The 27823-nt window shown below is 39.7% G+C and overlaps 1 protein-coding gene across 8 annotated transcripts in view; it reads right to left on the bottom strand.

Annotated features, from left to right (window-relative positions):
• Positions 1-27823, bottom strand: part of TRRAP (transformation/transcription domain associated protein) — a 144885-nt gene that overhangs the window by 51900 nt on the left and 65162 nt on the right. For all 8 annotated transcript variants that reach the window (XM_077140608.1, XM_077140607.1, XM_077140613.1 and 5 more), the window contains 17 exons: positions 26084-26180; positions 24643-24764; positions 24172-24342; positions 20395-20463; positions 16131-16250; positions 15748-15867; positions 15216-15380; positions 14938-15119; positions 14575-14773; positions 14095-14223; positions 11740-12006; positions 10114-10320; positions 9205-9363; positions 8964-9098; positions 7371-7481; positions 6205-6351; positions 202-415 (listed from right to left, as the gene is read on the bottom strand). In XM_077140608.1, the coding sequence (XP_076996723.1) occupies positions 202-415; positions 6205-6351; positions 7371-7481; positions 8964-9098; positions 9205-9363; positions 10114-10320; positions 11740-12006; positions 14095-14223; positions 14575-14773; positions 14938-15119; positions 15216-15380; positions 15748-15867; positions 16131-16250; positions 20395-20463; positions 24172-24342; positions 24643-24764; positions 26084-26180 (2614 nt within the window). The remainder of the gene's footprint in view (positions 1-201; positions 416-6204; positions 6352-7370; positions 7482-8963; positions 9099-9204; positions 9364-10113; positions 10321-11739; positions 12007-14094; positions 14224-14574; positions 14774-14937; positions 15120-15215; positions 15381-15747; positions 15868-16130; positions 16251-20394; positions 20464-24171; positions 24343-24642; positions 24765-26083; positions 26181-27823) is intronic.

Below are 27823 nucleotides of genomic sequence, written 5' to 3'. Positions count from 1 at the left end.
CAATGACAGCTACTATTATTAAATTTTGTCAATTTTTTAAAAAAGAAAAGTTTACAAGCAAAAAGAAAAGTGGAATAATAAAACGCTCAATGTAGAAACTGGAGAATGAGTATGCTCAAGTAACAAAGTAATAAGTTTTGTGTAAACCCCCCCACCCCCCGCCCCAACCCGAGCAAGGCCCTGGCGGGAAAGGCTGCATACTTGGTTCTGTCGGGAAAATACTCATGAGGCGTGAGAGCAGGCTGTGAACTGCTCGCAGGACTTTGGTGTTCCCACAGGTCATACAGGCAGCAACCCCACGCTGCAGGGGTTTGAAGCTACTGAGGATTGCTGGAGACTGGAGGACGGTTAGCAAGAAACTTAGCACTTCCAAGCCAGTGCAAATATTTCCATAGTTCACTTGATTAGGCTGCTCCTGAAGGGAGAACATAAGTCAAAGATAGATGAGATAAATACTCCAGTACAGAAATTACAGAACCATAAATTAAGCAAAATTTAAAACTATGTGCCGTTAAGTATCTGGAAACTAAGTAAAAAACTGTTACAGAATGAAAAACATCATATATATACAGGGAGATCACCACATTAAATACTTAATTTTATTAATACAATAGGTCTTCATAAGAATGTCTCTTTTAGATTCCAAACAGAGTGGAGAGGTTATCCTGGAGGTTATTCTTACGCATTAAGTAGATATCACCTTGTTGTTCAAGATGCAGTGGAGAGGCTGGAGGGAACTGCCTGAAAATGTAGAGCTGTGTTCCAGTAGCCATGTTTCTTGATGATGATGGAACAATGATATAGCTTTCACAATGAGACTCTGTGAATGTGAAAACCTTATGTCTGTTGCTCCCTTTAGCTATTATATCAACAGAAGAGTAGAGCATATGGAATAAAAATAAATAATAGGGGGAACAAATGTTAAAATTCAGTTTGAAATAGTGGTAAATGAAAGCGAGGGGTAAGGGGTATGGTATATATAGTCTTTTTTTCTCTATTATCATTTTATTTCTTTTTCTGTTGTCTTTTTATTTTTTCTAAATCGATGCAAATGTACTAAGAAATGATGAATATGCAACTATGTGATGATATTAAGAATTACTGATTTATATGTAGAATGGAATGATATCTAAATATTTTGTTAATTTTTTTATTAATAAAAAAGTTTAAAAAAATGAAAAAAAAGTCTCTTTTATAAATTTGTTTTAAATATTTAGAGTCAAACTTAAAAAGCTAATTCAAAATATTAACTAAAATCACTAAAATACGGATTAAAAGGAAAAGTTACTGCATTTAATTTTGCTTCACTTCCCATTTATTTTTACTTAAAATGTAAGTATCCTTCCAAACTATGGAAGTGTCTTCAAACCATGTATCATGAAATCTATCTAACAGGTGAGGTCCACATTTAAAGACTAAATGAAACAAAAATGAATAAAACAGAAGGACAGTGCATGTTTTGTAGTAAGGGTAAGTACTGTTTCAAGAAACGTTTGCTTCTTTGGTTTATACATAGACATGGCTTATATATGTACATACATGTGCAATGGGTTGAGGTAAACGCTCTTGCTTTCTATGGATTATAGGGAGAAAAAGTGGTAAGCCCTGTTAACATGACACATTGCTTTATGGAAACGTTAGCACAGAAAATGGCAGAAGCTATTTTCCATCTGGGCTAAGCTTTCAACTATGACTGTGTATAACAGCAAAACAATCTAATCTTTAAAAGGAACAAAATCTGTAGACCACCTGGAAAATGTCCACCAAACTAGAAGCAAAGATTGTGCTACAGACTTTTGGGGCTTACTGATCTGATCATACCACTCAGTATTCACAGGGACTATGTTTTGTGTAACCTTTCAAAAAACTTAATACTTTAATCTTTGCAATCCAAAATAAGAAATGCTTACCAATAGGTTTTATAATTATGATACTGAAAGCTCTCAAATTCCATTAAGCAACCAAGATAAACTGAACCTTGTGAAGGTAATGAAACGGAAAAGGTAAGGGAACAGCTTTTACTACCATCAAAAACTTACAGGATTCTTTCTGATCACAACGAAATGAAGTTGGAAATTAATAATCACCAGAGCTTTCACAAATATATGGTGAATAAACAACACACTCTTAAATAAGCAATGGGTCAAAGAAGAAATTGCTAGAGAACTTGGTAAAGATTCGGAAACAAATAATTATGAGAACACAACTTAACAGAACTTATAGGATGTGGCAAAGGTAGTGCTGAGAGGGCAATTTATTGTCCTAAACGCCCATATTAATAAAGAAGAAAGAGCAAAAACTGAGGACTTAACTGCTTACCTGGAGAAATTAGAGAAAGAACAGCAAATCTAACTTCAAAGCAAATAGGAGATAAATAAAGATTATGGCAGAAATAAACTGGAGAACAAAAACGACAACGAAAGTTGATTCTTTGAGAAAATCAGTAAAATCGATGGACCCTTAGGTAAACCTAATAGCCCGTACTATATAGCTTCTAGAAGAAAATAGAGGAAAAAATCCTCAAGACATAGTAATAGGATGTGGCCTCTTAAGCTTTACACCTAAAGCACAAGCAGGGAAAGAAAAAATAGATAAATGGTAACTCCTTAAGATCAAGAGCTTCTATGCCTCAAAGCACTTTGTTAAAAAGGTGAAGAAGCAGCCAACTCAATGGGAAAAAATATTTGGAAACCCCATATGAGATAAAGGCTTGATACCCTACATACATACAGAAATAACACAGGTTCAACAAAAAAGAATAAACTACTCAATTATAAAATGGGCAGAGAATATGAATACTTTTCTGAAGAGCAAATACAGATGGCTAAAGAGCACATGATGCTCATTTTCATTAGCTATAAGGAAAATGCAAATCGGAATGACAGGAGATATCACCTCACACCTATAAGAAAAGCAGCTATAAAACAAACAGCAAACTTCAAATATCGGAGAGGATGTGGAGAAATTGGAACACTTGTTTACTGTTGGTGAAAATATACAATGGTGCAGCCACTGTGGAAAAGAGTTTGGCCATTCCTCAGAAAACTAAATATTGAGTTGCCCTATGAGCTGGAAATACCAATATTCAGATAGACCCAGAACACACTCAGAAGAGCTGAAAGCAGTGACAGGAACAGACATTTACTTGCACACCGATGTTCACAGCAGCACTATTCATATTTGCCAAAAGATGGAAACAATCTAAGTGCCCATCAACAGACAAGTGTATAAAAAAAATGCAGTACATACATACATACACACAGGGGCTATTATGCAGCACTAATACACACAAGGGGCTATTATGCAGCACTAAGATGAAATGAAGTCTCGAGGCATATCACAACGTGGATGACCGTTAGGATATAATGCTGAGTGAAATAAGCCAGACACAAAAGGACAGATACTGTATGACTTTGCTATTATGACTCTGGTAAAGGTAACTTCAGAGCTTATATAGTAGAATATAATAGACCAACAAGGTAAACAGAAGCTAGAGATGGGGGAAAGGCTACTTGATGAAATTGAACTAAATGCAAGGTAACAGATACACGAGATAACTAATTACTGGGGTTATAAATAGCACTGCCATATTGAAGGTGAATATGATTAAAAGGGGATGTATAGTGCCATGTATCACTGATTAAATCTACAACTATAAATAAGTTCTAGCACAGACTATTTCAAAGATGTGATATTGGACAAAGAGCCAACAGTAGAGGGGTATAGGGGGAAAATCAAAATCGCATGTTATGGCCAACAGTTAACAGGAAGACGTCAATAGTACCTCAGCACTACCAGAGGAAACTAACTGGGGGGGGAGACCGGTGATAAGGGTCAGCTTTATTTGCTATTTGGTGAGGCTGTTCATTCTTTATCTCTATGGACCAACGAAAACTGTCTAAAATTGAGGATTTTGCTTATTGAACAACTAAGTAATGATAGACATGGTTTGTTTCTTTTGGACATTATCCATAATGTCAATATGTGGAGGGAGCCGAAGGATACAATGACTGAGAAGCAGAATGGCAAACTATGATACATTTATATGAAGGAATATGAGGCAGATACAAAAAGATGCTGTGAGGCACGCAACTGAATAACATTGGGAACAATGTGTTATGCAAACTAAGCCAGAAACAAAAGAACAAATACACTAAGGACTCTCAGAAAGTATGTACAAGAAAACCGGAACCTAGATTGTAAGCCCTTACAGCAGTCACACTTAGTCTGAAGTTAGAAGTGCATTTCTAGATTCTTAGACACCGAGCTCAGTGGTATTTCCCTGGAACTTTGAGTAACTGTGACACCTAAGACCTAGAAATGGAGGGCTGCAGCCCTGAAAGTCAGCAGAGATATATACAGTTACAGCTAAAATAACTGAAAGAAGAGATCAGGCCTCAATTAGAGATAAAAACAAAGCCAGTCTGGCTGGAATGAGGGTAAATCAGTAGAGTGGTTAAAAGATGACAGTGTTTCTACCCCAGACCTTTAACTACCGTATGACATCAAAGGCAGAGAGGTTTATTGCGTTTAGAACCTAAATTTTCTGTAATATACAATATTAATCAACCTGTCTGCACAGCTCATTTAAACAACCCAAGTTCTTGCAGTCCAGAACAAGAACAAGGCCTTGTAACTCTGTGTGGCTTAATGTAATATCCAGATACAGATCAGACTATTGTGGCTGATAATTTAAAAGTATTGATAGAGTCCCTTAAGAGTCTGAAGGAAAAAAAAAAAGGAACTATTAAACATTCTCCTCTGGGAAACCTTGAGTTTAAACATTGGGGACTCCCAAGAAACTAGACCAAGCCCTTGATTTTGCCCTTATGAAACTGATTTCTGTAGTAGAGAAACTAAACCACCTACAATGAGGCCTAAGAGTTACTTCCAGGAAACCTCTTTTGTTGCTCAGATATAGCCTCTCTAAGCCTAACTCTGCAAGGAAAATCATTATCCTCCCCACTATGTGGGACATGGCACTTAGGGATAAAAGACTCCCTGACATCACGGGACATGACTCCCAGGGATGAGTCTGGTCCTGGCACCACAAGATCAACAACACCTTTCTGACCAAAAGGGGGAAAAGAAGTGAAATAATAAGTGGCTAAGAGAGGTCAGAGTCAAGAGGCTATTCTGGAGGCTACTCTTATGCAAGCTGAAGTTAGTGTTAATTGCCATGGTTTGCTAACCCCCAACCGACATCACTTCTGTTAACTCTTAAGAACACCTAGGACTTGAACTGAGATTGTATAAAAGTTTCATGCATCAAGTATGCTTTTCTGGAACACATAATATCCAGAGGCTTCCTAGGCCAGATACACCCCGAAGCCCAGAAGGACCAGCCTCTCCAAGATTATCAACTAATAACATCCCCCTATCAATTAGACACCCCTTCTTCACATGAAAAAGTCAGAATGGGCATGGCCCTAAAGATCCCTATAGAATAGGAGAAGGATCACAGGAGGAGGAATTACCACAGAGAAGACAGGGTTTAACAAATGAATATGACTGCTGAATCGCTATACTGATATTTCTTTTAGCCTCCAGTGTTTTAGAACAGCTCAAAGGGAAAATCGGAAATAGTGGAACACATAACAAACTCTGAATCTGTTCTGTAACTACTTGTTGAAGTATACTTTGAAAATCATTGCTTTTTCTTTCTTTTCTTTGTAAGTATATTTCATAATAAACACCATTAAAAAATTTTACAGGATCATGCTGTTTACAAAAAAACCTAACACATTTGTGCTTAAGTGGCTAAGTCCTTAACTTTATATCAGGCCTGATAAATTTCACATCCATCATTAAAATCTGTTTTAAAAATTCAAATTCATGCCATGCCAGAGACCGGGGTTTGATTCCCAGAGCCTGCTCATGCAAAAAAATTCATTTTAAAGGCTGCTGCATAACTCAACTAAAAATGTTTTTGCTAAGTGAGCCTGCAAAATGAAAGAGAATTGCTATTATGCTTTTAAAACCCCTATGTATTTAGGAGTGGAGGGTGAGAGCTAAAGTTTTAAAACCATTTTCAGTTAGGGAAACTGTGTCCTCGTTTTAGAAATCAAGAAGAGAAATGCTAGAGGCCATAAGTGGCAACGAGTATTTAAGATTTGGGGCTTGATGGCATGGCATAGAAGGAAGCCAGAAGGGCGGTTGATGTCTTGACGGCCCCATCCAGTCCCAACAGACATGTGCACCTACCACAGTCATTAGCAGCTTGTCAAACCACTGGAGCTTGAGTTCAGACTTTGACCACATATCTGGTCGTAAGGCAGTCTTCAGAAGGTTCACACAACGGCGAGAGAGCACCTCCCCAGGTGACCCTGCAGTGCTGGTGTTGTCATTAACCTAGAAATTCATTTAAATGAAAGTCCCAAACTCACTGCACAGACATCTACAGTCATTCCAGCCAAGGTTGCTTTGAGCATGCCCCAGGTCCCCACTCCCTGGCCGCAACCTCCTCCCAGCCCCTCACTGCACAACCACCTCCACTTCCACCTGACCTCAACCTGGCCATCTCTGCTTCAGGAATGCCCTCCTCAACTTACCTGATGGTATCATCTCCCCCCCTCCCACCCCCATGTTCCAGAACAGGACGAGATGCCCCATCTGTATTAGGACTCAGTGGAGATTTGACAATCATTCATGTGACTTTTTGACTGATGTCCCTCACAACAAGCACCTAACACAAATCAGCACTCAAAGAGTGCTTTATTCATTGAGTAATTCAGACTATTTTCAGTTTAGAAATTCTTGATAACATTATGAGCTCTATTGCATTATTTAACAATTAGAGAAATCAAGATTCCCCAATTTAAAAAAATACTTAGGAGAATCTCACGAATAATGGTTTTTTTGAACATAAAAATTTAAAGTTTCAGAAATAGATTTCCAACAACTTCATGGAAATACAACTGAGATGAGTGATAACTATAATCCAATCATTATAGCACTTAAATTACTCAATGTTGTACATATTTTATATAGGTTGGGATCACCCAACACCTTCATGAGATATGTTTCACTCCTGTTTTAAAGACAAGGAAAAGAGAAGTTGGAAATTAAATAATTTGCTCAATATCACTGTACTACTGCATTTCACCAATGCTAAGCTATTGTTAGTTACATGAAACACCATTATTTTATTACCAATAAATGAAAAAATGGTTTTAAAAAGATTCATGCAGATTTTAGAACAGTGAACATGCTGTGGAATCATGGAATTTTGTATAGAAGTGACAGAACTTGCTATCAGACCTTGGTGTGCCTATTTCCTTTTTGGCTACATGGCTGCAGACATTCTAGAGCAGGGCTCGGTGGTCTCTGTTGTGAGTAATCCCTAAGGTAAGACATTCAGAATCCTGTACCTGACAAGCCACTCGGATGAGAAAATTCACCACCGTGTCCGTGTGCTGCTTATCGATGGGCTTGGCAAGAAGGGAGTCAGCTCCAGGCAGCGACTGGCTCCTCCCAAACACCTAGAAGAGGGTGGTCGTTTAGGGTAGAAAAGGATTCTGAACAATGGATTTCCAACAATGCATTCTCCCATCCCCCCAGCTCACATAATGAGCACCTCTTAGGTGCAAACGTTGCCAGGGTAACAGGGGCACCTGAGACAGGTGTGCTTCTGCCCTACTGAGGTATACACACCCAGCAAGAGAACAGACAATTAACAATGAAAGCAGCTATGAAGAGAACAGGCCACATGAAAGAGAATGAAAGGGAGTGTGGTCAAGGAGGGTGAAAATGACAACGTCTAGTGGATCTTAGTACTGAGAAGAAGCCATAAGAAAAGATGTGAGAGGTGTTCCAAGTAGAAGAAAGTTCTCAGAAAAAAGAACCTGGAATGTCTTATAGGTGGAGGACAGGCCTGAGGCTGGAGCACATTAGGCAAAAACCTGAGAGGATGAAAACTGCCAGCAACCAGAGGGCCTGGTCCCATGGGCCTTGAAGATCAACAGCTTGCATTTTATTTCTGAGTACAATGGGATGCCACTGTAGGGAAGGCTTAAACCGAGAGCAAGACAATGTGACTTTTTTTTTTTAACTCTTTATTTTGAAATGATAATAAATTCAAGAGAAGTCACAAAAGCAATAAAGAGGTTCCATGTGCCCTTCACCCAACTTCCCCTGACTTAAATTCGGCAAAGAAAGTGTTTTGTGAGAAATACCTTGAAGGGGGATAAAAGAGAAAGCAAAGGAGTGAGTTAGGAGAAGGCAGTTTCAACAACCTGGACAAGAGGGGATGAAGCTTGGATCAGGCTGGTGGGAAAGAGACGTGGGAAAGGGGAAATGTTCACAGCAGGACCAAGACGACTTGTTCTCGGTCCAGACACGTGGAGAGGAATGAGTGGGCGACTGCAGATGGTTCCAGTTTTTCCTGAGCACAGGGAGAATGCTGGTGCCACACACTCCAAGAGAATACTGACAGGTGGAGGAGAGTTCCGTCTCAGGTACACAAAGTTGGAATTATAAGCGGCTGAGCCAGTGTGAACTGCTCTGGACAGCGGCCCCAACTATGTCTAGCACAGGGCCCTGAACCAGTCACTCAAACAAGGGAGGGGGGTGGGAGATGAGCCCCCAGGACCCTCCTGGTGGCTGCACTCCCAACACAAAACAGAACACATTGTGTTTTTAAAAATTAGATCACAACGTGGGCACAGGTTCTCAGCCCATTTTCTTACATCAAAGAGTTTCTCTTGATGCCTTTACACAGTATTTAATCCTTATCGCCAGAACGCTAATGGCATTAAATCAGGGCCAAGAAAAATGTCTCTGGCAATTCAGGAGACCCCTCCAGTGAGTAACATGTTACCATGTTCCCAGGTATGGAGTACAGCTTGTCCTAGCTGCCTCTCCAGTCTGGTTCTTGGCACTTCTACACACTCACAGGGTGCTGACCTCACAAGGAGCACAGCGCCCAGGAAGAAACACACTGCCAGGCGTGCCCGTGAGCTTACTGCACTTATTGCTCCCGTGGCCGTCCGAAAGCGCTTCACTTCCTGGGCAGAATCCACCGACAGGCCTCTCTTGATGGAAGATGAGACAGAATTGACTCCTTCTCCACTGGAATTTGGATCCATATCTGAATCCGGCTTAAAACACACACACAAATTTGACTTTACTGACTGCCTTCTAGGGGAAAGCATAAGTGTAATACATGATACAAGCAGGGGGAACCTGAGAGGGTCATGTTCCTACCTGCTGGTCCTTGATCCTCTGCAACTCCCACTTGATGACAACTTCTGAGAGGTCCACCGCCAGCCTCCTCTGCTCGATGGTGACGCTGGGTGTGAAGCCCAGCCTCTGCATAGCGCTGACCATGTGCTGCACCAAGTGGTGCCGCACCGGATAGTACACCTGCAGGCACGGGCCGGTCAGGGAGGCCACCCCTGGGCCCCACCAAGCACACACGTACGCACGACCTCATGCTCCAGAATTCTGAATCGTAACTTTGGCAAAGATGTTACCATGACCCTTTGGCAAAGATGTTACCATGACCCAGGTGTTTCTCCCCGCTCTGAGTCCAGCAGAGGAATGGTACTAATAGCCTGAAAATGCTGTCTTTCAAAAACACTGGAAAAATTGAATTCCCTTTAGAGCGGCAAGTCTAGTCACATGACTCAAACTTCAGATTTGATAACATGAAAGTTAAAGGACTTACCAAGAATCAAATTCCCAGTTCTAAGAGCTGGCTGCAAAAGAATTAGCTTTCAAGTCAATCCTTTCAACCTCTACTCATAATCTACAGGAAACACTTACATAAGAATAAATTCCACAAAGTAGATGATTTTGCTACACAGAAGGAAGTGCTAGAGACAATTTTTCAAGCCAAGTTTCTGTAATCTAGATTGAATGACTACCTCCCATTTTACAACTCTAAAGACTTCAATAAAACTGTGGTTTCAGACAAAAAGAAGCACCTGCATGGGACATAATCTCAATACTTCAGCACTTTCCATACTGACAAGGCCATGTGCATATACACACACTAATCAATGAGCCAGAAATAGCCTTACTCAAAGATGAATAACCACATTATTACTGCAGAAAATGAGAGAAGCAAATGCCCAAGTGATTACACATTAATCTATGGAACTCTCTACATACCTTAAAATGCTGCACTATCAAATGCAAAATATGAACCAGCTGAGGAACCGTGTGGCCCTCCTCCACGATGATCTTCCTTGTCCAGTGGGTCAGCATCTGGTGTCCGTCTTCCATCCGCGCAGGTACAGCAGGAGTCAAGATGGCCATCGCCTGTCTAACGATTGCTCGAGCTTCCATTGCATGAGCCTTGAGAAGACTATGAAAAACCTAAGACAGGAAAGAGCTTCTTATGTAAGAGGAGAGGAATTAAAAAACAAAAACCAAACAAACAAACAAAATCCAGCATACAATCACTTAAACCAAGTTAGGATATTTTTGAAAAATAATTTTTAAAAAATTCTTTGGACTCTTATTAGAAAACAGCTAAGTTGCTTTTTCCTCCACTGTTTTTTTTTTTTTATTTTAAAACACTGGCAGGCACTGGGAATCAAACCTGGGTCTCCAGCACAGCAGGCGAGAACTCTGCCACTGCCCCACCATCATCCACCCTCCATTGAGTTTTGATGTGTTCTACTGTCCATGAGCACCCACTAAGTGGCCCTGCTGGGCTAGGGAGGGGTTCTCAAAGATGAGGAAGACCTGGCCCCTGCTCTCAGGACCTCTGTCCAACAGCAAGTCAGCGGAAGTGCACTGAACATTTCACTTTGGCTACAGTAAGAAAAAATGCCTTGCGGGGACACTATTAGAGGCCATGATAAGAAGCTACTGCAGTAGTTTAAGTGAAAGATGAAGGTATGGTGTGAGGTCTTGGGAATACAGAGCTGACCTGACTGGTGCTGGGGTGGCAAGGAGGGGGGTTGGTGTCAGAATCACCAGGACATGACCATGAGGATGCATGGGCGCTGGGAGGATTACAGGGAGTGAGGGCTGACCCTCCATTTCCAGCTTGGATGAGCTGGGGAGTGCAGTGCTGGTGCAGAGACTGGGAGTTGTAGCTCTGGTGCCTGTTGATTCAAGAGGCCCCACCCCTGGTTCTATCCGAGTCTGGAGTTTAATACTTCAAAAGGTCATAAGAGGAGTGGTAAGAGGAAAACACGTAATCACAGATGAGAACAACAAGAACAATCACATAATGGAGCAGACAAGCTGTGTACTCAAGTATTACTACATTGAACTTTGTACAGAGAGACAGTAACTCACCCAATGTCACAGAGCTCATGAATAAGGAAACAAAACTCAAAGGGCTTGCATAACCTCCAAGTGTAAACCACCAAGAGGAGACTCCAGGAAGAAGAGTACGATATCACTGACACAGTGGAGGGGTTAGGAAGAAAAAAGTTCAAAAGGACCTGCTGCTTTCAGCTAAAGGAGTGGACTGGGGCCCTGATCAAAACATTCTGCAATGGGATGGCAGAATTAAAAGCCAGAATGCAGTGCGTAGAGAAGTCTGGGGTAGAAAACAGTGACAATTTTGTTTTAAAAGCAAGGCTGTAAGAGAGCACAGCACTGATGGGGGAGCAAGAGACATAAACGATTACAAGAGGGAAGTTTCCCAGTTTTTATAATATGGCAAAAATGAACATTTTAAACAAATGGGGAGAGACAACAGAAAAGGAAAGGCTGAACTCATGAGAGTTCATACACATGTTCAAATGCATTTGGACGGAAGGGAGATTTGTAAAATACCTGAAGGACAATTTTCTTATGTATTGCAAATTTGGCAATGATGTGCGCCAGAAGTAAGTGTCCACTGTACTTGCAAGCTGGGTCCACACAGGCCTTGGAGAGCAGGCAGGGCCACGCGAAGGTCATCAGGCGGCGCAGCTTGCTGTTGCGGTTCTTGTTGTTGTCGTGGATGTGGTGGGGGGCATGCTCCACCAGCAGCGTGGCGTACTGCAGGAGGTAGATCCGCAGGGAATCCAGCATGTCTGCTTGCTTCTCTGGGTCAAGTACCTGTGAGGAAAGACCAACAAAAAGGAAGCCACCTCTTATTCTGAACTGTATTACCTAAGGGTCATACAGTTTAGACCTCTAAAAAATACACACACAGACACACACACACACAGTGAATACTGAGTCTTACAATGAGGGAAGTAAATGTCATGTCAGATTTCCTTTTACACATGTGGATTAGAAACTCACTATATTTATTTCAATATTAAAAAAAAGATTTTGATGTGAAGTATTTATCTTTAGAATGCTTTATATTTAGCATGTAATGTGTCTTTTTTTCATGGGCAGGCACTGGGAATCGAATCCGGGTCTACGGCATGGCAAGCAAGAACTCTGCCTGCTGAGCCACCATGGCCCGCCCTGCAATGTGTCTTTTGACTTCCTCTTTGATACAAGGTGATTTAGGATAAGGTGCTTAATTTTCAAGTAGTTGAGACTTTACTTCTAGTTACCTTTTAATCATTTATTTCTTATTTTTCTGCATTATGATTAGAAAATGTGATCTGGAAAAATCTCTGTTTTTTAAAAATTATGATTTTCTATGACCAAATATCTAATAAGATTTCTTTTGGTGTTCATGAACATAAGAAAAAGAATGTACATTCTTTGAGAATTACTCTTTGCCTCTATTAAATCAAGAATACTGACTGCATCATCCAGTTAAAGAATCCTAACTTACTTTCCTCCTACCAGACTGTCCAGCACAGCTGTATTTTTGTCAAGGGACCTTTACCTTCCCTGTATCTGCTACCTTACAACTGCCCCGCACGCCCAAGCTATGGCCATACCTCCAGCCCACCCAAGGAAGGGAAGCCATGCCGTTTCTCCTCATCTGTCCTGAGTCAGCAGCAGCTGACCCAAAAGATGGAGGCTAGAAAAGGTGGCAAAGAGGAAGAGGCCATGTTCCAGTTACTATCTCCACATATTTTCCGAGAATAAGGCAAAGATCTACATGTAAATGAATAAATCTTTGGGCTCAGCTCTAATTTCCTTGGAGGATGGCTTGGGGTTGGGTGGGTAGAAAACTATAGGAATTATGCATGGACCTGTAACCTGCCAATAAGGACAAAAGCTCCCTGTGTCTTAACCCCACGACAGAATGGGTGAGAAAACTATGTCCCTCCAAAGAGCATTAATATGTGACAGTTATCTATTATAAAACCCATTAATCCAAACTTCAGATGGAATGCCAACTCGTACTATAAAAAACAGCTGTTGCACAGAACACTCAGTATATAATCTCAATGTCAAAAACAAATTTAAATAGCCCCACTTGCATAAGACAGTGGATGCATTATGAATGTAACATAAGACAGGCATTCCTTAAAGAATTACCAGATTTTTTTTTTTAAGTCTCTCTAGTACAAACTGGAAAACCTATTGTAAAAATGCACAGAAAATTCCCACAACTTTGTTTCATTAACCTGGCAACAAAAGGTCACAGTGGCGACTGAGTCCAGTGTAATACTCTCACCTGCTTTTAGTAGAGTCCTCTGCTAAGCTAAAACTAAAAAACAGAATAGAATGCCAAAACTTGGCTGATCAGCATTAGCAGCTTTTACAAAATAACTGCTTGGTGTCTGACTTTCCATAGAGATATGTCGTACTTCTGATTGGAATATTTAATTTGGAAAGTCAACTCATTTCAAAATGAACAGCTTTCAAGAACTGACTTATAAGCATTATAACGTAATGCTCTGCTATAAATTAATGCAATCAAATCAAAACACCACCCTTAGTAGATGGAAATACTATTGGTCAACGAGAGGGAGGAGTGAGGGATATGGTATGTATGCATTTTTCTTTTTTCTTTCTTTCTCTGGAGTGACGCAATTGTTCAAAAAAATAATCATGGTGATGAATATACAACTATGTGATGATACTGTGAGCTTACTGATTGTACATAATGTATGGAGTATTTGTATGTTAAGAATGTATGCTTGTAAGTTGTTTTATCAATAAAAATATTAAAAAAAAAAACAAAAAACACCACCCTTAGTGAAATAAACTTATTTCAGTGGGCCCCATTACACAGTTCATTCATCTGGTAGGTTACTTTTCAAACCAATGAACTGTTAGTGATACCACCTTTGTTATAAACACACTGGTGATGCTTTCCGGATTATCTCCTTCTGGATTAGGAGGTCCTAAGAGCTGCTCTCCTTCCCCCTTTTCAAAGCTATATAAGAAGGCAGGATTCAAGATATGCTGTAGAACCTACCAAAAAAAATAAAAAAGAAAAAGAATAAGGAAAGGAAAACAAAATCATGCTTTTTATTTCCCTTAGGAAGTCTATGGCAGCCAGTTTGGCCAGACTGTACCATCAATTTTGAGAAAGAGAGATTTTGGCCTCTTTTACTCTGCTCACTTTAAACACTCTAATAACAAAAAATTACTTTTCAGTACTGGTGAATTTGCCTCATGTTCCTCATCAATGACTTTTTCTCATGGACAGTCTAGCCTAGTATTTACGTGTCAGTGAGATACAGTGAGAGGTGGGAGTGCCTAGGGGCCCTAAGCTAGTGAAGCTCAAATGCCCACCTTCTACTGTCTCACATGGGGACCTACCTTAGCTTTGAGTTCATCTCCAAAGTTGGGGTCATTGAAGTCTACAAAACGAAAAAAGAGGGCTCGTTTTTGAGCAATGCTGTAATTTTTGGGAATCTCTTCCTCCATGTACTCTTTCAAGAATGTCATGTTACAGAGAAAACGACCAGTAAAGGCTCGGAGTAGCTGGAAAAGCAGCTCTATATCTCCATAGTTCCTTCTGAAAGGTCACAATAAGAAAAACAGGTCAACTTCAGCAAATTTCATCACTACATATGAGACCATTACAACAACTCGTCTCTGTGCATCCAATGAACCATGGCCATGTACAAGTAAGGACAATGCTCCTGTTCAACTCGAAGTCAAGCAAGACAATGCACCCACTTGCAATAATTTAGGAGACAGTAGGCCAGCAGCTTGGGCTCCTTCCAGTTGGTGGCAGCCATGTTCTCCTTACGGTGTCTTTCTTGAAAGATGTCACTAACCCACACACGTCTCAACTGGCTCACCAAAGAGTGTTGATTGGCCAGCCAGGAATCATCGTTCTTAACTATAATACTTATGATCTGTCAAAGAGGAGACAATTAGGAGATGAACAGACAGAATTCTCTCCATATCTCAAACATCTGGGATTTCTGATGCGTGAATTAAGACACAAGTACCTTGATGGCCTGGAACTGCAGGTCCAGGCGCATTGTACTGGTGCTGGGTGAGCCAGGGCGCACAGCGGTCTGGGTGCCCCCCGGCAGCAACAGAGTGATGAACCTGTTGGGATTAGCTGCCAGCACGTCACGAAGAGGTCTGGCATCTTTGTGTTTTAAAAAACTCTGAAAATAAAATGAACAAACAAAAGACTAGGTTAAGCTAATCAAAATTTGCAAACACCAGTTACTGTAGGAACACTTAAAAAAATAAAAACAGTAATCATACTTTATGATTATGATTTTCATAATCTTGGCAGTGCGTTCATTGTTACTACCACTACCCTCTGTCCCCCTCAAATCCTACAAAGGGTTAATCCTGAACTTGAACTTTCCATATACATAAGCAAATAGTAATTATGTTTCAATATTAAAATATATTCCAGAAAAATAAAGTCAGGAGGCCAAACAAGTGAAAAATTTGCATGTTAGAATACGTGGACTGGTACTGATTTGCAGTTGACATCCAGCGCCAATTCCCATAGCCCTTTACCATAAACATTCGGCTCCACTGGGGATCATTCAGTGTCGCTTCCATCATGAACAGCTCCACTGTCTGTGAGGGGTGCCGAGTCAGAAACTTGATCAGAGGCTCTCTGAATGGACTCCCAGCCTGGAAAACACAGGGTGAAACTGCCCTTGGAACCTTCCCCATCTCAGGGGTTGAGGCTCTTCTTAACTCATTTGCCCACTTACCTAACACAGTAAGAGCATGCTCTCACCTCATAATTGGAGAGTGCTAATAACCACAAGAAAATGTTACTATTTAGCATTTTTATTCTGTTAGACTAACCAATTTAAAATAAAACAAAGTGAAGATATTACAAGTAACAGAGGGAAGAAAAATCAGAATTAATCCTAAATTTGACCATTTACCTCAATCAACATAGCCCGTTCTGTTTTCATTACAACCTCTAACAAAGGCTTCACCAGAGTTTGGGGTGCAGCAGGGATCAAGTGAAAAAGGTTTATTATTGCTGAACAGATCTTCATTTCCTAATAAAGAAAACCAGATATTATAAAATGGGCCAATTAGTTCCACTAGCTAACAATATCAACATTACTACAGGTCCTACTAAAGTCTAACTAGATTTGCAAGGCTAGCCAACAAAAGCAGAGTTAACATGTAAAAAGCCACAACTTACCCATCTTGGATTATAACTGTGTCCTAAGGAAACTAATTGCCCATGGCCTTCAGACTGTCTCTTTCAGCGGAGAGAAGAGGGCCTGACTGTGTGTGCCTGAGTGACTGCTGTGCTCGTTTTCATGTGCACAGACAAGTGCTGGAAGCCACCTCCAGTCATCTGTGTTAGTGCCTCCCACAGAGAAGGAGGTGACTCCTCATGTGGCCGTGAGAATACCACCTCCCAGTCAACTAGGTTCAGAAGGAACAGACTTCTTTTGCCCTCAAAACCTAGCACAAAGGAAGTCCTCCAAAAACACTCAAGTATTTGAACTAGAAAGTAAATAACAACCTAAATAATTACCTGGCCACAGTACTAAGTATTTTTAAACCAGGCTTCAAAATCAAGCGGACAAACTGCTTACTGAATAACTATTTAACACATGAAATGCCAAAAGTTTAGCACTTTCAGCACATCCAGCGCCAATTCAAATATGTCAATGGCCCAGTGGTCGAATGCTCTGATGGAGAGTCATTTCAACTTTCCATTTTCAGTTTCCATAGTTTTGCGTCTGCCATTTAGAGGCATTCCACATGGCCACAGGGAAGGTAAGAATCCCTACCAGTTCATCCTGCATCATGCTCAGTATGGCCACTGTCACCCTAAGCACAGTGAAATGGGGATGACAAATGCCAGTCGTGAGGAAGTTTGCTCAGTATCAAACCCATTCCACCTCTAAATTGTCTTCTGCAGAATTTAAACCTTCCAGCAGAATAAAGTTTTCATATGAAACTATAAAATTTTAATAATGGCACTTTTAATCATGGTTTTTAGTTTTTAAACCACTGTCATAAAACCACTTCTTTCCTCCCAGTACCACTGGAAGATAGAAACGATAGCGATTATTATCCCCATTTTACAGAAGAGGGACTGTCCACTGTCCTCTGACTGTCCTAAGTCAGAGGTGAAACTACACCAGTATATGTGTGTGTGAGAGAGAGGAGGGCTGAGCGGACAGGAGCAGCGAGGTTTTAAATTCAAGGCAGTCAGTGAGCCGGGAGTTTGCACTTTCCAGCAGGTATACTACATTTCTTGTGGTGGTTCCCCTCAAGAGGTGGATGCATGAGTTCATAGGAACATTATGATAACAAACCCAAAGTGAAATTTTTAACAATACTGAGATATTGCAATTCTAACATACAGAGAACAAAAACTCAGAATCTTGCTTAACAGTTCCTGACAGAAAACATGCTCGGCATGTGGACATTTCACAGCAATGATACCAATACAACTCTGCCACAGACAGACAGACAAGACGGTTCACTGCACTCCAAGGCACAACGCACTCTGCCCACTACAGAACCACGATACAGCTAACAAGTCACAGCAAAACCCAATACGACAGCAACCCCCTCCTGCACCTCCACTGAAATTCTCACCTCTACCCCTTCCATGGCAGGCTGAACCAAAACAAAAATTACAGCATGAAAAAAGGCAACAAAAGAGTAAAAAAGAAAAGAAAAGAAAAGAAACTGTTCTTCACATTGCAAGTCATTAACTGACTTTTAATAGGTTATTCTCACCTCAAACTGACAGAATGGAGACAAGGAACATCTCCCGCACTCTGAAATGCTTTCCTGAGGATGGGGAGGAAAATCATCTTTTTTTCTATTTATGTTATTTACATTAAAAGTTCCCATATACTCATACACAATAAGGATTATTAGGGAAAACAAGACAGTAAAGACAATTATCAGAAAGCACACAATAATTAACAAATGCTCAACAGCAAAAGGTACACCTTCCACCCTTCAAATGTCCAGCATGGCCCTTCCAACAGAGTATATTCCTTTCTGACATGAAAGTTTTTAAAAACAGGGATTTCAGAATTCTTGTCTAAGGGGAAAAACCATAAAACCCTGCTGCATGCAAATACATTTAAAAACCTGTTTCATTAGAGTGAACAGCCCAAGCATTCATGTGACGTGCTAAGATATAAAGTGTGCCAGGTTTCAACCCATTGATTAGGCATCCTGAGGCCCACACATCAAAAAGAAGCCACAGGCCATGACACAACCCCACCAGATATCTATGAGACCTTGCAAAGCAAATCTCCGTCTTCCTTGAACTACTTTTATGTGTACTGGGGACGGAGGGGCTGAGAATGTACCAGAACTGCATAACAGGTGGTCATGAGCTCTTCCCTTCCAGCTCAGTGCTAACAAAGAAAATCTTCCTAAACATGACAGTGCAAAGGTCATGTGCCCACAGAGGAGCTTTTATGGATTGTTTAATCAACTATTTAACATAGCTTCAATTCTAGTTTTTCAATTAGGCAATGCTATTTGGGGAGCTTATGAAACAGGAACAAACTACTTTCCAAGATACATTTCCAATTATGTGTAATATCCATTAAAAAAATTAAAGAACAGAAAGGTGCCTGGCCCTGGGCTCAGAGGACCAAGCCATGGCCAATTGCTTTTGACCCCCAAATACCACAGCCTCTGCATTCAGACATGCAGCCACCCTCGGAGCTGGACATTTCCAGGTTGTTTAAGCAATATACTCAAAACAATGATAAAAGCATTTTGAAAGGAGCCCATTGCTTTTCAATGTACAAACAATTCCACCCTCACACAACTGCCCCCACCACCCCTACTTCCTTGGAATAATTTGCTATAAAAGTTTATAGAATCTTTTTTATCTAATAGCTATCATTCATTTATCCACTAGGATATTTAGGGTTTCTTCTAGAACTGACTATATGTATTTTAGAGAATTAGCAGCTTAGTATCAAAAAATATATATAAATCTTAAAGCAAAAATACCTAACAGATCAGAGATGGGGAGGAAAAATATACAGACACATGTACCTACTCCCACGAGCGGATGCTTTTTTAGTATACTCAGCTGTTCCCCACAAAGATTTCCTGATTTTTTTCTGCATACATGAGAAAAGAAGTCATGGATGGTAGACAACTCCTAAAAAGGTTAAAATTGTGATTTAATTGTGCTTAGTCGCCTGTTTAGGAGCAGCAGGAGATATGACTTAAACAAAACACCATGACAGAGAATGGTTAAAACAAAGCATAATAAAGCCAAAAAAAATCCAAGTTGGGATGAAACACAGCATCAAACAAACAGGCACAAAAGGACAAAAAGCCACGTTATCATGCCTGTGAAGTACTATTAAGAAACTCCCTAATCAGGACAGGCTGTAAAATCTCACCAGGTATAGAGGGACCTAAGGAAAACACAATTCCACTAAAACGAAGCATCAACTTTAAAAATACTTGAAAAAGAAAAAACATATACAAATAAAAACAGATTCAAAACAGCAGAAAGCATTCTTTTTTTTACGTCTTTAATAGTCAACATCAGATATTTTAAAAGGTTTAACTAAAGCTGTTTCCCTTCTCAAATCCCTTAAAAATGTGTCATGCAGTATTAACTACTGAATGACTGGTGAACAAAGTGGGGTGGGGGATTCAGACCTAGAAAATATATTATGCCATCATTTATGTAATGCTTTCTTACATTCTTCTTAGTGCTAAAAAATCTCTAATAAGTTTCACTAGACAATAATGATTAATCGCTAATCACAATGTTTATCAACCACCAAGAGATCGAAAACAATGGAAACAATAGTGGAGGGAGGTATTACCTGTAAATAGTGACTACCAAGAAGATTCTAGAAAATACACTATTGAAAGTAAAACTAATAAAATTGAAATACTAATGTTTCAAATTTTCCAAAATTCACACAAACAAAAACATTATATTAAAATGAACAAGAGAAAGATTTTAAAGACACATAAAAAGGAATGTTAAGCAATTAAAAGAAATAAAAGCAAAATGTTACAGTAATAAAACACATTTAAGGATTCACATGAACTGTAGTCAGGTAAAACTCGATTTCTGCCCGCCATTTCCACTGGAAGAACTACTCCGGGATTAACACTGATACCACGGGGCACAGCACAGCTGCCCGTCCCCAAAACAAACGAGTCACTCACGTTTCCGTCGCTCCTCTGGCCCCCTTTGTGAGTTATGACCACCACTTCCATCCATTTGCGCAGATGTTGCTGTTGGAAAAATACATCTTTAGACACTTTTTCTCCTTTGCAACGGGATCATTTCACTTCTGAAAAGCTGCTCTTAGGTAAAAGACATAAGTGATCATCAGTTCTCATCACCATTCCTGTGTGCGCTGCAGCGCACCTACTACTAAAACAGCCCGACCATCACACTAAGGATGAGAGTAACTGCTATCTGTGTACATTCTGTAGGTAAAGAGGCTCAACTGACTCTGGTACAAAATGAAACTTTCTGAAACTTGGCCACTACAACACAGGGCCTGTCACTTTACTACTTGGTAAACACATGCTACAGCCATTTGCTGAGTGCCCTGAAGGGCCAGAGCCATGCTGCACATGGGACAGAGAAGCAGCAAGCATCACCCCTGCCCTTGGGGAGCTTATGGTCCAGTGAGGAAAACAAAGTGCAACAGGAAAGCAAACCAACTGCGGTAAATGTCACAAAAGAGTAATAGAAAGCAGCATTAGACCTTGGTTGAGTGGGTGAGGGAGGAGCAATGAGGAAGCAACACCCAAGCAAGGACTCAAAGGAGTCAGACACACCAGAAGCAGAAGAGAAGGCAGTCCAGAGAGAAAAGAAAACCTGAAGTCAGAAGGAGCTCGGCAAATTCCAGAAACAGAAAGGCAGCCACTGGGGTGAGGAGCATGGGAATAGAAGGGAAAATTGAAAGGGATCGGGCTAATAAGATAAGCATGGATCCAATTTGGTCAGAGGCCCTGCAAATCAGTGCAAACAGGTAGCAGTTCTCTTCTGTGCAGAATAAGGGCAACCGTTACAAAATAAGACTGCATTCTGATGCGTCTGTAACCAGCGTCTTGCCCTCACAGCCCAGGCACACAAGAACACTCAAGTAACAGCAGTATCATTATTCAGTGCTGTCCAAACTTGGTTTTTAGAACACTGATGTCCTGTGGGAAGATTTAATAAGTTGCTTTAAAAAGCATCCCATGGATAACCAAAGCTATAGGCTGAGCCCCAGTCTTGGGGTTTGTTCATAACCCCACAGGGGATAGGTCAAGTCTACTTAAAATCAAGCCTAAGAGTCACCCCCAAGAGAACCTCTTTTGTTGCTCAGATGTGGCCTCTCTCTCCAGCCAACACAACAAGCAAACTCACCACCCTCCCCCTGTCTACGTGGGACATGACTCCCAGGGGTGTGGACCTTCCTGGCAACGTGGGACAGAAACCTAGAATGAGCTGAGACTCAGCATCAAAGGATTGAGAAAACCATCTCGAACAAAAGGGAAAAGAGTGAAATGAGACAAAATACAGTATCAATGGCTGAGCGAGTCCAGAGTCGAGAGGCTATCCTGGAGGTTATGCTTACATATTAAATAGATATCACCTTGTTAGTCAAGATGTAATGGAGAGGCTGGAGGGAACTGCCTGAAAATATAGAGCTGTGTTCCAGTAGCCATGTTTCTTGAAGATGATTGGTTAAAGATACAGCTTTCAAAATGTGACTGTGTGACTGTGAAAACCTTGTGTCTGATGCTTCTTTTATCTACCTTATCAACAGATGAGTAAAACAAATGGAATAAAAATACTAGGGGGAACAAATGTTAAAATAAATTTAGATTGAAATGCTAGTGATCAATGAAAAGGAGGGTTAAGGGGTATGGTACATATGAATTTTTTTCTGTTTTTTTATTTCTTTTTCTGAATTGATGCAAATGTTCTAAGAAATGATAATGATGATGAATATTCAACTACGTGATGATATTGTGAATTACTGATTATATATGTAGAAAGGAATGATCATCATAAAAATATATAATTAATTATTAATTTAAAAAGATACCAAAAAAAGAAAAAAACCCTACAGGACTGTACAATATAAAAGTAAACCCTAATGTTAACTATGGACTATAGTTATTAGCGTAATTACAAGGCTGTGCAAAGTGCTAATAATAGGGTAGCTTATGGGAATTCTGTATTTTATGTCGGATTTTTCTGTAAACTTACAACTTCTTTAATTTAAAAAATGTAGATTATTGTGTTAAACAAAAACAAAATAAAATAAGCAGGTTTCAACAACAACGAAAAAGCATCCCATGGTAAAACAGGCTTGGGGAATAACGGTTTAAACACAAATGAACACTTCTTAAAGGAAGGTCTTCTTTAAGCCTTTAATGTCTTTATAGATTTTATGTAAAACTTCAAAAGGGGAAAACAACAGGCTGGATTTCCCAGTCACTAAGCCAATGAACTATTTTCATGGAATGCCCATATTTTACAGGGCAAGTATTCCAAGGAACGCACATCAAAAAACACATAAAACAAAGTACGTCCAATGAAGGTCTACACTAACAACATCGTACCCCCCAAAATTCCCCAAAGGATATGGCCAGGATATAAATTCAGAAAACCTTTATCTTACTAGAATAGTTATTTACAATACAGACATAAGTGAGAGTAAATAGCATTAAGGGTGCAAACAAAGCCAGCTGCATCATCATTCATCTGCTTTTAAAACCACCTCAAACAAAAAAAGAAAAAAGTGCTGATATTTAAATTCATTTTTAGTTCAGTGGGGACATACACGAATCCCTACCACATACAGTGAGGTGACTCATCCTTAAAATCATGCTCAAGAGTTGAACTGTTAACCTCAAAAGCACAGCATACGAGGGTAAACAAAACCACCACGTGTGCTGTAGCTTGGCGTGAAGAACATAATGGAGGAAGCAGTGGTGGGCCCTGGCGGGGCCCAGCAGGCTTAGGGCGTGGCGGGAAGACCCACACAGCTAGAAGCCAAGGCACATGCTCACACAAGCCCAGGGTGGCCTCTGTGGATAATGGTGACAGATGAAAATGGTGGGACCAACAATAACCAATAACCACAGTCCATTCTTTATCCAACTGCACTTACAACTGTAAGACAGTTCTATTCTTTTTGCACTGTCTCTAAAAAAAAAAAAAACAAAAAAAACCAAAACCTGGGTAGCAATGTTCACTGAATGAATTTCCTGTTTATAGCAAACCTGAAGGGTTAGGCTGGGGACAAAAGAAAAAAAAAAGGCTGCAAGAGAGAAGAGACAAAAGAATTTTTTTAAAGGGGAGAGGAGTATAAAGCATTAGGACATTCAGCACATACAGAAATCTCATACGTGTAAGCTCCACGTCTTAATACACAATGTTAATATAAAATGCATATTTGATGTGATCTGATTAAGAAGTAGTATCATTTAATTTATCTACTCTGGTGGATGTTTGCATGCCTGCTTATTAGTATGTAGGTATGTATGTATATATATTTGGAAGCTTATAGAGAAGTATAGTCCTCCAATTTGGAATATTCACTTCCATGTATAACTGTTCCCCAACTGCACTCTATTATTAAGACATTACTTAGAATTTTTATAGTTAGAATATTATCAATTTCCAGTTAGATGTTTTGGTCATTTTTGTGTGCCTGTAGAGATGAAGAAATCAGTATTTGAGGCAAAGAGCTGTGTGGTTTTTGCATGTGCATGTATGCCCATTTCTGTTTATAGGGGAGAAACTTTCTAACACTGGTTGTTTTCAGGATGGAGAACTGGGTGGTCAGATTACAGGGAGGAGAGGGAGACTTTTCACAGTATTCCCTTTTACATTTTTGAATTTTAAACCATGAAAATATATTATTTATTAAAACAAACAATTTAAATTTTTGAAGGTTTTTCAGGGAACATGTTTAAATCCATTTGGCTTACCATCATCTGATCACAAAATTTATCATTGAAGGAATTTGGGAAGAGCCTAGTAACCGAGGTCAGACGATTCACAACATTCAACGTTAAGCTTCTATAATCTCCCAGCATCATCAATAAAGGTCTCATATGTGTATGGATTTGGTCTACTTCTATTGTGGCACCTTCTAAAAACTGTTAAAAAAATATTAAAAAGAAAAATAAATAGCAGAAATTTTATAATAGAATGCAGCTCATATTCAATTCTAATAAGCATGTTTTGCTTGGGAAAGTAGAATATCGACCATATAAACTCCAGGAATTTATGATAAAATGAGGAAGGCATATTTTACTGTTTAATATTTTAAAGTTCAGTAGAAACAGGGAAAGACATTATTATGATCTAATGTATACTGATAGCAGGCACACAGTCCAAAGTAAACAGGAAGACTTCTGAAGTAAAATTACACACCCACACACATACACACCATTCACCTTTCTCATACAGGCTTCTCCTGCCTCCTGGAGCTCACTATTTGTGGAATTAAGGGCTTTGAAGAGTGCAGCAATGATCTTCTCTCTTGACTGAGGAAGGTAATTGCAGGCAGCAAGTGCATCTTTAGGGACAGAAATCAATACAATTTCATTGTTAATCTGAAAAAATACATGACCAATTTTCTTCTCTAAAGGCAAACAAATAAAAAAATGTGACTCACTAAACCTCTCTCCTAGTAGTCTTTCTCTTGAAAGACAGAACTCATGCATGGTCTTCTACCTACATATTCCATAGTTGCTAAGATTGAAATCAAGAGCTCACCAGAAAAGGCCATGGCCCAGGTTCACTGCTACCCTCCAGAGGGGAATTAAGCGCCCCAAGATATCCTCAGCGTGCAGGGCCTGGCTGTGGTGGACTAGCTGCATGCTGAATGAGCTGGAGGGCACAAGCTCCTGGAATCCCATGCCAATTAACACAAGAAACACAGGGTTCCCTCAACCACCCCCACAAGTAACCTCTTCCCAACTCTGGGTGTTAAAGACTATAAGTTCTTTAAAACCATAAATATTTTTAGGAAAGGGGCCACACCTCAATCCTGTATGTTAGTTGGGAGATAACATCCTAGGAGTGATGCCCATATTGGCCAAGAGGATAGGGAGAGGGACCCCGAACACAGAAGGTCTCAAGATGCCCTACAGCACCATGGCAGCACCTCCCTTGCCTTGGGCTGCTGGGCCTTGGAACACTCCCTCTAGACTCTGACCTCAAACAAGGGTTTTATAGCCTGCCTCTGACTCTTCCACTGCTAATTCGAGGAGGACCCTGGCAATATTTCAGTGAGTATATTAAAATCAGCAAAGAGATAAAGTCAACTAAAATAAGCCTATATTAAGTATTAATTACAAAAAAACATAAAAGGAAACGGCTGTGCTTAATTTAAGTACAAGGATCAGTCAGTACTGATCTAGGATATTTTCTGAAACTTAGTGCAACTCCTATGCTAAACAATGATGACTGACATTCCTAATGAGAGCGTAGTGACTGCAGGATTCTCAAATGCTTTATGAATCACTAAAGTCTATAAAGGCTGCAATGTAACTTACTACATACTCTGACTGTAATGAAAATGGCAATGGATGAATCGTATGAGAACTCCCTCAACCACAACAGCTGATTCATCAGAGAATCCTACTACTCAAAGGTAATAGTTAACTACAGAGCAAATAGTTGACTACAGAGTAAACTCCACAGTATATTATAGTATAAAAGATTATTCAAATCGTGAAAATACAATCTACTGACATTACAATATAGCAGTATGATAAACATAAAAGCATAAAGTGATTTTTTTTTAAATAAGAAAAATTAAAGGAAAAAAAAAAGCCACTGTCTCCTTTCACTTTTATATGCAGAAGCTTGTTTTGAATTTACATAACTTACTTAATGCTGCAATTCGTAAAGGTACAAGTGATGGAAGACTTTTATAACACGGTAACTTTGTTAAAGCTGAATCTTCAGCCTCACACAAATTCAACAGCTGCAAAGTAAAGATAAAACAATTTAATTTAGCCCACATAACCACCTTACAAAAGACAGCAACCACACAAACACATCTCAACACAACTAACAACTTCCTAAATTAAAACTTAATAGGGAATCAACTATTCTCAAAGTAATGACAAATTAATCTCAAATCCTAAAGTATCAAAATATGACTGAGCTTCCTTATTCTATACCAAAATCTGTAAACTTCATTACTGAAAGAAACTCATACTTCCTCATCTACTCTGATATCAAACGGTTTTTGTTTTCTTTAAACAAAGGATCACTTTAATTGCAAATTCCATGATGGCAGGCACATCTTCTTGTCAGAGCTGCTACCCAATGCCTAGAGCTACAGTTCAAGAAATATATGTGCCGTGGTTCAAAAATGCTTCAGATTCTAAGACACTTATTTTTTCAAGTACAGAAAAGCATAAAGAAAACTGACAGTTGCTGGGATTACTATACTAAGTCCAGAATCTCTGCAATACTCAGACATTTTACCAAACAATACAGATTTATATATCTGAAATAGCATATCTGGTGTTCTATTACTTATTTTTTCCTTCTCTTTGTTTATATCCTGGAAAAATAGTGTCAAACTTTACCTTAAAAAGATGATTCCTCTATCTAATAAAAGATTTGAAAGAGCAGAAAAAGGATATGCAGTGAAAAACCTTCACACCACCCGTCTTGTTCCATTCTCAAGAAAGCCACTGTTACCAGCTCTTGTAGGTTTTACTCAAAATTACTCTTCTCCTATATAATTATGTGTGTGTGTATATATGTTTCGCCACAGTTCTTAAAAGAACTTAAAAGTCCCTGCTTTAAGCAGGGACATTACTACCATTAAGAGAGTTTCGAAACACATCCACACATCAGAACCATTTGTGAAGCTTTTAGACTGTAAATTCCCAAGTCTCGTCCCAAATCTACTGAACCTGAATCTCCAGAGGCAAGACTTGAGAACCGTATTTTTTTTTTTAATCCTCAAATGTTTCTGATTCAGCTGGCACTGACATGCATTTGGAAAGCCAGTTTCATACCTCCAATTTCACTCAGCACTGCCCAGTTCTGATCTTAAGTTTACTGAGGAATATTCCATGCAGGTGGTGATAGATCAATCTCAAGAACAGCCAAGGGAAAGCTGTCCACTCATACCCTAATGGCTCTCTTAGATTCCCTGTTAAATCTGATAAGCAATAACTCTTACACATGGCATACAAGATCAAAGCTAGACCATATGACCCTATTCCTAAACAAAACAGGGACTTAAAAAAATCAAGAGGTTAAGCTTTTCATAATTGGAAATTCAGACTTAGTACGGACAGGAAGAATATGCTTTCTTACGATTTTTGCCTCGGTTTACCTCAACAGTGCCTCAAGAGGTATGATTCACTATGGTAAATATTTTAAATTGAGTCTGATCACAAGACCATTATTATAGTTTAAGAATTAATGCTCAAAGGACTTAAGGGCAAAGACACAAACGGACATTTGCACACCAATGTTTATAGCAGCATTATTTACAATTGCAAAGAGATGGAAACAGCCAAAATCTCCATCAACAGAAGAGTGGCTAAACAAACTGTGGTATATACATACGATGGAATATTATGCAGCTTTAAGACAAGATAA

This window comes from Tamandua tetradactyla, chromosome 23 (assembly GCF_023851605.1).
Source record: "Tamandua tetradactyla isolate mTamTet1 chromosome 23, mTamTet1.pri, whole genome shotgun sequence".
Lineage (NCBI taxonomy): Eukaryota > Metazoa > Chordata > Mammalia > Pilosa > Myrmecophagidae > Tamandua > Tamandua tetradactyla.
This window is presented reverse-complemented; position numbering and strand designations above follow the sequence as displayed.